Source organism: Oncorhynchus keta, chromosome 34 (genome assembly GCF_023373465.1).
Source record: "Oncorhynchus keta strain PuntledgeMale-10-30-2019 chromosome 34, Oket_V2, whole genome shotgun sequence".
Taxonomy (NCBI): Eukaryota; Metazoa; Chordata; class Actinopteri; order Salmoniformes; family Salmonidae; genus Oncorhynchus; species Oncorhynchus keta.
Genome location: NC_068454.1, coordinates 52,549,501 through 52,560,285, shown reverse-complemented (window position 1 = coordinate 52,560,285; position 10,785 = coordinate 52,549,501). Strand labels below are relative to the sequence as shown.

Below are 10,785 nucleotides of genomic sequence, written 5' to 3'. Positions count from 1 at the left end.
TCTTATTAAATTAAGTAAACGCTCTTATCCAGAGCGACTTCCCGGAGCAATTAGGGTTAAGTGCCTTGCTGAAGGGCACATCGACAGACTTTCACCGAGTCATCTCGAGGACTTGAACCAGCGACCTTTTGGTTACTGGTCCAGCGCTCTTAACTGCAAGGCTAACTGCTGCCCCACTACTGAAATGAACTGTATTTCATTATCCTCATTGCATTGTACTGTATTTACTGAAATACTGTGCTACAATATTGCTTTGGCAATATCTATAAATTGTATTTCATGCCAATAAAGCAATCTGAATTTGAGAGAGAGAGAGAGAGAGAGAGAGAGAAAGAGAGAGAGAGAGAGAGAGAGAGAGAGAGAGAGAGAGAGAGAAGAGAGAGAGAGAGAGAGAGAGAGAGAGAGAGAGAGAGAGAGAGAGAGAGAGAGAGAGAGAGAGAGAGAGAGAGAGAGAGAGAGAGAGAGAGAGAGAGAGAAGAGAGAGAGAGAGAGAGAGAGAGAGAGAGAGAGAGAGAGAGAGAGAGAAAACACTTGGACAAATAGACAGGGAGAGAGAAAGGGAGCTACTTGAACTTAGACATAAAGATGGGAAACTAAGACCACTAATAGATGCAAAGCAAACTACCTACAGTACGCAATGGAATGTAGATGAAAAACAGATAGTGGAGAAAATGATGTGACAGTTGAGTAAGGGTCAGGAGGGGAGAGGATGACCAAGGCTTACTTGGCCTCCAGGACAAGAGCCAGAATCCCGGCCGCGATGGGTGCAGCACTGGATGTCCCCGCAAAGTGGGTGACACAACCGTCCCCTAGATTGGACACTGTCACCTGCAGAGCACACAACAGAACACTGTACATTTCAGTTGCAACTTAACAAATATAGTGGTGTACTCACACACGACAACACATTTTTTTTTTACGTGCAGGGTACACTCTTAGCAAAAAAGGTGCTATCAAAAACCTAAAAGGGTTAGGACCCTTTTGGTTCCAGGTCGAACCCTTTTGGGTTCCATGTAAAAAACCCACAAATGTGTTTACATCCCTGTTAGTCAGTATTTCTCCTTTTTCAAGATAATACATCCAGCTGACAGTTGTGTCATATCGAGAAGCTGATTAAACAGCATGATCATTATGCAGGTGCCCCTTGTGCTGGGGACAATAAAAGGTCACTCAAATATTTTTTTCACGCAACACAATGCTACAGATGTCTCAAGTTTTGAGGGAGCCCGCAATTGGCATGCTGACTTCAGGAATGTCCAACAGAGCTGTTGCCAGAGAATTTAATGTTAATTTCTCTACCATAAGCCACCTCCAACGTTGTTGTAGAGAATTTGGCAGTACGTCCAACCGGCCTCACAACCGTAGAACATGTGTATGGCGTCGTGTGGGCGAGCAGTTTGTTGATATCAACGTCGTGAACAGAGTGCCCCATAGTGGTGGTGGGGTTATGGTTTCGGCAGGCATAAGCGACGGACGACGAACACAAGTGCATGTTATCGATGGCAATCTGAATGCACAGAAATACCGTGACAAGATTGTGAGGCCCATTGTGAGGCCTATTTCTTTTTAAGGTATCTGTGGCTAACAGATCCATCCCTGTATTCCCACATGTGAAATACATAGATTAGGGCCTAATGACTTAATGACTGATTTCCTCACATGAACTGTAAGTCCTAAAAGTAAAATCCTTGAAATTGTTGCATGATGCGTTTGATATTTTTGTTCGGTATAGTTTTTTAGACCATGCACCTGGGACAATTGTTGAATGTGTGTACACTCTTTTTTAACTAAAGAAACACATTCATACATAGTTAGCTATTATGCTCTCGGGTGAAGATTTCAGTGAAGCCACACATGGGGGAACTGATTTTGTGACAGCGAAATCTCTCTCTCTCTCTCTCTCTCTCTCTCTCTCTCTCTCTCTCTCTCTCTCTCTCTCTCTCTCTCTCTCTCTCTCTCTCTCTCTCTCTCTCTCTCTCTCTCTCTCTCTCTCCTCTACTATACTCGACGGGTATCCTACAAAGCAATTTTGAGGAGTTAGCGAGGGAACTCTCACCTCGGGATAACCAGTCATATGAAAGTGGCTCACCTTTTACTGTAGCTAGGCGCATTTCTATGACAACGAATCCTTCAGAACTAACCTGCTCCTCTACCTGTTCGGGTGCAGGTTAACCGAGGGCTACTCCACTTACCCTGAATGAAATGACTGAGCCACAAGTTGAGGACCGACGAAACCATATTCCCTCCCTCTTGCAAAGACTGTGTCATCATCCCATTCATTTGGGATACATATTTTATCAATCAAATGTTTTTGTCGTTGTGTTAAAATATAATGGCATTATACTGTACATCGAGCAATGACAGAATGCATTTGAAACTTCACACAGTAAAACTTTTGTATGAACGTTTGTCGTCGATAGCGGTGGGAAAAAGGAGGCTTGTGGTTGTGCATTGATAAGCACACCGAAGTAGATCAGTAATAGAATAAAGACAGCACTTCTAAAAGCCTATTTCACAACATAAACCTGCTGGATTTGCAACGATAACTTTTCTTTCAATTCGATTTTTGGCACAACTGTAAATGTGGCACTGACTCGCACATGGAAGAGTTCAGTATATTCGACTAACCGTGCGCAACATGCATGCCCCGATACAAGCTCGCTACAGTTAGTGGCAGGTGGGCAAGCAACATCCACCGTCGTTGTACGGATGACGCCTGAGCTGAAATGTGACGCTAACTGAAGCTGGTTAGCTTTAGAAAACCTTGAGTAAATCTAGCTGGCTTTCGCAGGAAACACTTCTGACCATGAATGTGGTGACTGACTGAATGCCCCAGGGGAGTAAGCCTGGAAGTAGCAGTAGTCACAGTCACAGTCAGTGGTAGGTGTTACTGGGTAATATTAGACTGTTAGTCTGTATCCATGGAGCTGAGCATACAGACATGTTTCTTTCCTGGCCTTCGACTTTGTCACACTCCTGAACTGAGTGCACATCAACACCTCTCTTCCTTCTCTCATTCCCTCTTCTTCTCCGCCGCTTCAGCCGCGGTGCCACGCTTCACCTCCAATTAACACTTGCGACTGTGTGTGTGTGTGTGTGTGTGTGCATCCACACATATCCGCCAGCCACATCCTGCCCAGCAGCCTCCCAGGTCAACCGCGAGGCCGCTATAAATATCACAGCAGTTAACAGGCTGCTAACAGGAGCTAAAGAGCAGTGCTGCACTCGCTCTCACACAGTGTCGAATAGATATACACACACACACACACACACATCATCAAATAGGTATACACGCACGCACGCACACGCAGACACACCCACCCACACACACAGAGACTTACTAGGGGTAGTGTGTTTTCAAAACTGGCTCCAGTTAGAGTGACAGCCATGACAGCAGGGCAGGGCTCACCGAAGAAGGCGGGCTTGCCCATGTGAGTGACCGCACCGATGGCAATGCTGTAGACACTGTTGACATAGCCGTCTGCTCCACAGTGGTCGTTCACCAACCCACCATTACCAGACGCCCACACAAATATACTTCCTTTTCCACCTCGCCCCTGTATTAAGGTGAAAGAGAGGGGAGAGGGGAGTTGGTGGAAGGATGAAGTTGAATAGAATAGAATTACATGGAATAGAGAAAAGCGAGCGCGCACGCGTGCATGAGTTTGTGTGTGTGGACGTGCATGTGTGCATGCATGTACAGTATGGGTGTGTGTATACTTGCGTGCCTGCATGTACTTTTCCTGTGTGTGTGTGTGTGTGTGTGTGTGTGTGTGTTATCCTTGCCTTCTGCGTGCCCAGCCTCAGTGCTTTCTGTGTGAGTGTCCCCGGCCCGGCCATCTCCTGTCCGTCGTCCCGCGGGCCCCAGCAGCACACGTACACATCGATGAAGTCGTTGTTGAAGGTCAGAGACGTGGCCTCCATGGAGTCCGTCACCGTGCCGTCCAGCAGACGGATACCTGGCCGGGTCAAAGGTCAGAGGTCAAGGGGCAGAGGGAAGAGGTCAGGGGGGACAGCTCACTGATTTTTTTACTGCACATTTATTATGATACCGATCTAGCCCTGTGAATTGGTTTGAACAGCTGTTGGCTTTTAGAGTTATAGTATGACACTATAGGACTATAGGATATTTTTATTCAAATGTCCCAATACATTTTCTTGTTGATGCATACTTCTGCTACGGTCTGTACGGCTGTATTATATTAGTGATCCTCACTAAAAAAACGAATTACAACAACTCAAACCCAAAATGAGATGTTAAATTAAGTCTGTATTCCTCATAGTGTGTCCCTGTCAAATCCAAACACAAACACTGATTAGATATATTTCTCTCGTCATTCACAAATACAGCTGAATATCAACACCTAAACTGGCTGCAATAGACGTATTGATTGCTGGGCTTCATCGAAGGAATGCTCTGCAAATGCATTGTTCTGTTGTGGATCCGCCTGCGGTCCCTTTGTCCTCGTTATCAAGCCTCGGCGCTATGATTCACTTTAACTAGGTCTGCCTCCCAAAAACCCACCCTATTCCCTATTTTGTTTGTGCACTGCTTTTGACCACGGCCCATCAAACGTAGTACGCTATATGGGAAATAGGGTGCCATTTGGGACTCATGCATTATCTCGCCAGCTGATGTCATAACCAATCACTGGCATTGCATTACCCTGTTGTCATTTGCCTTTTATTGAGCCATTTCATTACATTTGATGTGTGATCGTCCTCGTAGCATGTTACCACTGCACTGCTACATATCATATAATTTCTCTGGTAATATAAACACGGCTCTTCTCGTCTTCACGAATGCACTGTCACTCTACTGTTCATTGTCACCACGCCTAGCGTCTCCTACTCAGTCCGACTGAGTCATGGAATGACTGAATCATAATGGTATACTGCATTAGACAATATCATGTCTCGTAGACAATGTACGTTTGTCAGAGTACAGCGCAATCCTATTATATATACATATTATGGTACAATCATTCAACGAGACGCACATTTGAACCATACGATCACTTCTACCGGTATTTCCTTCTGATAGATTGCATTGGCATGGACGCGGGCAGTGTTGTACTCACCACCGATCCTGGCGTTGAAAGCGATGCCCACGCCACAGTAAGAGTTGTTGGCCTCCATGGCCACTTCCCCTGCACACCGGGTGCCATGACTGGGACAGGTCAGAACGTTATGTCGTACACATGCACACACAAACACGTACACACATAAACACGCAGCCACTCTTCTCACGCACACACACAAAACAAAAAAACGACTGTATCTCTGCGCAAGTTTTGACAAAGAACAACCCATTCCAAAGATGAAGAAACAAAACTTCAAATGGAAAGATGACTGCAAATAGTGAGAGATAACAGGGGGAACACGAAGAATGAGAGAGGGGATGAAAAGAGTGAGACGAATGTAGAGATTAAGAAGCGCGTTACCCGTTCTCCTCGTCTCTGATTGGCATGGGGTCATGGGAAAGGCCGTGGGAGCCACGCAGGTCAAAACTGGCCAAGGCCTCCTGAGAGACACACCATAGTGTAATGTCAGGGAACAACACGGAGAGCATGTAGCCTGATCCCAGATCTGTTATTAGCTGTACAACTCGTATGGTTGTTAGGGGTTGGCTATACAGCACGATCAGGTCTGGCATCAGAATTGGGAGGACGTGGAAATGACACAGGAAGTAATAAAACATTACATTTCTAGAAGCATATTGATGTTTCATGATGGTCGTCTATGTGTTGTCCTGCTCTCTCATTCTATACGGGGACAAGCTGTTCACTGCGAGGGGAGGAGAGGACAGGCTACACAGCAGATGAGTGATGTGTGTCTATCGAGTCAAATGTGATCAAGGAGGTGCACCCGAGGAGACAGGAGTCAGAGTACAACCTCATGTAGCCATGCTTCAATCTCTCTCTCAGGCTGTACCTGAGTGCCAAACCACATGTTGGCCTGTTGGCTTTGATCTGAACAGTGTCTCTCAGATGATAAATGATTGAAAGCAGTAGTAGCCAGTCAATTGTCTGGCAGTCAGTCCACTACAGCGCCTCTACTCTGGGTGAGTTGGTGTAGAGTGCAGTCGCCCCTAGACGCTGATCTTGGGTCAGTTTACCATTTCCCCCACTAATGGTTAGGGTTGGGATTCGAGGAGGAGAAGCTTATCCTAGATCTGTATCTAGGTTGAAACTTCACCCGAAGCAGTTCGCATCGCTTCACTATAGCTTCATCAATTTGACATGGGTGTTAATCTATCTGCTTTATAGCATTATCTACTATACATACAGTAAATGCTTCATGAATGAATTGTGTAATGGCCCATTAGGACAGATGACATAGATGGTCACTTCAAAATAAACCGATCAAGTTTACTCACAAAGTTTCTCTTCAGATCCGTGTTTGTATGATCCACACCTAAAGGAGAGGCAGGAAAGTAAATATCAGTGTTTGTACATAAAAGCTACAAATGAGGGATACAGGAGCTAAAAGGATGCATAATGAGTCTGGATGTTCCTCCATTCTCTCTTCTTTGAACCTGAAGGGATTTCTAAAAAAATGTAAGCGGTTCGGCTGGGAGAGAGAAGACGAGGAAAGGAGAGGAAAAAGATAAAGAAAATGCAGAGGACAGAGAGGATGCAGAGGACAGAGAGGATGCAGAGGACAGAGAGGATGCAGAGGACAGCGAGGATGCAGAGGACAGAGAGGATGCAGAGGACAGAGAGGATGCAGAGGACAGAGAGGATGCAGAGGACAGAGAGGATGCAGAGGACAGAGAGGATGCAGAGGACAGAGAGGATGCAGAGGACAGCGAGGATGCAGAGGACAGAGAGGATGCAGAGGACAGCGAGGATGCAGAGGACAGAGAGGATCCAGAGGACAGAGAGGATGCAGAGACAAAGAGGATGCAGAGGACAGCGAGGATGCAGAGGACAGCGAGGATGCAGAGGACAGAGAGGATCCAGAGGACAGAGAGGATGCAGAGACAAAGAGGATGCAGAGCACCTTGCATTCTGTTTCTCACTTATTGTATCCCTTCTATATGCATCCCTCCTTCCACCTTATTCTCCCTTTCAACTTTAGCTCTGAACCAGCTCCCATGGAAATACAAATATGGGTTCTCTCCCTAGCCACTCTCTCAGTCTCTCTCTCTCTCTCTCTCTCTCTCTCTCTCTCTCTCTCTCTCTCTCTCTCTCTCTCTCTCTCTCTCTCTCTCCCTCTCTCTCTACTCTCTCTCTCTCTACTTCAATCTCTGTACTTCAATCTCTCTATCTCTCCTGCCCCCTCTCTCTCTCCCCTTTTCTTTCTCCTGTGGAACGGGCTCTCTGCTAGGTCCTTTTTCTGCTCTCTCACCCCTTCTCTCCCTCTTTTCCTCCTCCCTCCATCTCCCCTCCCTCTCTCTCCTCCTGTGGCTGAGCCCCTGTGGACTCTAGCTATACTTTCTCAATCTGTCTATATCTCTCCCTCCCTCCCTCCGCCCTCTCATCCCCATCTCTCCATCTCTCTTCCCCTCTTTCTCTTCTCTCCTCCTGTTGCAGGGCCCCTGTGGACTCTCTCACAGACAGGCGAATGGAGGCCCCAGGAGGGCCCGGCCCACTCTGCCACACACACACACGCACAAACACGCTCACACACACAGGACGCGCCAGCCCTTTGTCCCACGCAGGCTGTGCCGCCAGGTTGCCATGACAACCCGCCGTTGACCGAGGCGGCCTGATTGTGTTCATCTGTGAAGGGTTAGAGCCCGGGTGAGTACAAGCACACCACGCCTGGCCACAACCTCCGTCTCTCTCTCTCTCTCTCTCTCTCTCTCTCTCTCTCTCTCTCTCTCTCTCTCTCTCTCTCTCTCTCTCTCTCTCTCTCTCTCTCTCTCTCCCCCTCTCTCTCTGTGTGTGTGTGTGTGAATCTTAGCCTCCCAGTAAATATGTCCCTCTCCATATCTCTCTATCCTCTCTTTCCTCTCGCCGAATTCTCTTTTTCTTCCAGTCTCCCTTCTGTCCTTCTTTCGTTTCCTCCCCGAGCCCAACAGCCAGCTTAATAGATCATGTAGGATAAAAATAAATCAACCCATTATCATTGACATATACTAACAGTGAACTCAAAATCTACATCTACCTGTAGTAGAGAGAATCCCCTCCTGTGAGCATCACCTGTATAAAGCCTGGGCCTGTCTGGGTCTGTTCTCTGAGGTGTAGTGAATTACCACCAGGCTGCCGCTGGTGAAGGAGCTCGCCTTGTTAACAAAGTTCAGTGAGCAGCGTTTCTGTGTGTGAGTGCATGAATGTGCGTCCGCATTCGTGAGTGCTTGTGTGTGAGCTGTGATTCTGTGTGCGCGCGTGTGTGTGGCTGTGTGTGTGAGTACGGGCGTGAGTGTGCGTGTGTGAACAGCGTCTCTCTGTGTGTAGATGTGTGTTCATGCGTCCAAGTGTGTGTCTGAGCCGTCTTCACACTACTCAAGTCACCGCTAAGAGGTGACACACACCGCTCACCGCTGCAGGGATGTCATCAGGCATTATCGTCAAGCTACCGAGGGAGGGGACACGGAGGGGCACAGAGGACAAACCCACAGCCTCGTCCCCCCTGACTGAGGAGGCTCCCGTGGGCGGCCGGTGACAACAGTAACGATGATGGGATGTGGTGTGGTGGTAATCATCCTGATAATAGCCATGTCTAACAGGGCAGCCCTCTGCCAGCCTAATGAAGATCTCAGCAGCCACAGTGGAAATTAGCCGTCCAACATTGGCTGTAAAGGAGTGATGTGGATTGTGTGTGTCTGTGTGTTGAGGGTTATTGTAACAAAACGGGGTTCTAGGAAAGGCTGGTGAAAGTACAAACACACCGTGCTTGTCTTCTGCACACACCACACACTCAAACACCCACATATTTCGTGCACATTCAAGTGCATCAAGGTATACAGAGTCAGAGAGCAGACAGGCATGTCTCAGCTCGACGGAACACTGTAGGTGGTGGAGCAAATGTAAAACATGCGATGAATACAAATGCCTTGAACCTGAGTGACCCGGTCTGAAGTGTGTGCGTGTGTGTGTGTGTGTGTGCATCTGCGCGCCTGCGTACGTGTGTTTGTGTAGGTTTACGTGTGTGTGTGTGTGTGTGTGTGTGTGTGTGTGTGTGTGTGTGTGTGTGTGTGTGTGTGTGTGTGTGTGTGTGTGTGTGTGTGTGTGTGTGTGTGTGTGTGTGTGTGTGTGTGTGTGTGTGTGTGTGCGTATGAGTGTGTGTGTGCGTGTGCGTGTGCGTGTGCGTGTGCGTGCAGCGGCAGTACTCTGTCTCTTTGTGCCCTGTATTCATTGTGGACCTCAGGGTCGAACACACACAAATCACACATATAGATGCGCAGGGGCCATTTTGTGGCAACAGCGAGCCGGGAGCAGCAGTGGCAATGAATACACATCACTTCAGAGGAGACCAAACACACCTGGGTCTCACTTCCTGCTCTCACATTTGCCTGATTTTCTAAAAGATTCACAGTTAATAGGGCTAGCTAACCTCTTCCTTTTCTTACAAACGTAACGTGGCCATATCGCATCGTCGGAGCGTGGGGTTTGTATGTGTATTAAGTGGAGGTAGATATCTGTAGACCGACGACTATGCCACTGAGAAGATCAATGAAATTGTATTGAGTTGAAAATGATCTGTGTCCAACACCCTGAGCTATTCATGTCTGTGAGTCTATCCACCCACTTACCTGAATTTAACCAGGTAGGTTAGTATGGATCTTTTACAATACAGACCTGGCAACAAAAGAGTGTCAACTTCGTCTGTGTCTAGTTCACGCAGTTTATCATTCTCAGTGTCTAAAACTGGCTGTGTGTCTCACGTTGTCATATAATCCCACACTAATCCTGCTCTCGCCACACGCCTCTGGGAGAGTGTGTGTGTTCACGCAAGTGCGTGTGTGTGCGGGCGAGGTGGGACACTGTGTCGCGGGGAAGCTGGTGTTATCGTGGCGATAGTGTTGGCGAGGTGTGAGACTTCCTGCCCCCACACCTCCCTCCAATTAATCAGCGACGTCGTTAAGAGCGCCCGGGTGGACATGGAGACCTGCCCATAATTAGGGAGCTTTGTTCAGAGCTGACTGTGAGGGGCTGTGGAGGGGCTGCAAAGGGTGCGGGAGAGCAGAGTGTGGCACAGTGTGTGTGTGTGTGTGTGTGTGTGTGTGTGTGTGTGTGTGTGTGTGTGTGTGTGTGTGTGTGTGTGTGTGTGTGTGTGTGTGTGTGTGTGTGTGTGTGTGGTAGGGAGGGAGGGAGAGAGGAAGAGCGTGGTGTGTGTGAGGGTGAGCTGTAAAGTGGGACATTAGTATTCAGGCAGCTCAGAGCGCCCCTACCGTTTCCCTGCCTGCCTCCCCACAGACGCTCTCTCTCCCTGGACACTGGAGGAGGCTGAGTAGGTTGGGCTGAATTGGCGGTGGGTAGCTGGTTACAGTACCAGAGTCCTAATGTGGAGGACAGGTAGGGGGGGGGGTCATTTAGGAATAGACCAACTGTAACCCATGTCAATTGTAAGAGAACCTGAAGCCTCTCCACACCTCACTCAAAACCTTTACATCCACCCTAATATCAACTATCTGCTCTCCACAGCTTTGGGTTTTCAACTAAGTGTCTGTCTTGGCAGCATCAATTGTCCTTCAACAATCCATATTTCAATGGCTTATAGTCATATAATGACTTAACTTGCATAGCTGACCCTTTGATTTTGTCTCTGGCCAATAGTGACAGAGACACACCCATAGAATGTCATCTGTCACATGTCATCTGTGTGTGTTTTCAT

At 47.8% G+C, this 10,785-nt stretch overlaps 1 protein-coding gene across 1 annotated transcript in view; it reads right to left on the bottom strand.

The window, feature by feature from the left end:
• Positions 1–3,622: 3,622 nt before the first annotated feature.
• Positions 3,623–10,785, bottom strand: part of LOC127914898 (neuroendocrine convertase 1-like) — an 80,469-nt gene continuing 73,306 nt past the window's right edge. The window contains exons 7-11 of the mRNA XM_052492652.1: positions 6,380–6,417; positions 5,445–5,524; positions 5,082–5,170; positions 3,803–3,959; positions 3,623–3,719 (exon numbers count right to left, since the gene is read on the bottom strand). Of these exons, the coding sequence (XP_052348612.1) occupies positions 3,623–3,719; positions 3,803–3,959; positions 5,082–5,170; positions 5,445–5,524; positions 6,380–6,417 (461 nt within the window). The remainder of the gene's footprint in view (positions 3,720–3,802; positions 3,960–5,081; positions 5,171–5,444; positions 5,525–6,379; positions 6,418–10,785) is intronic.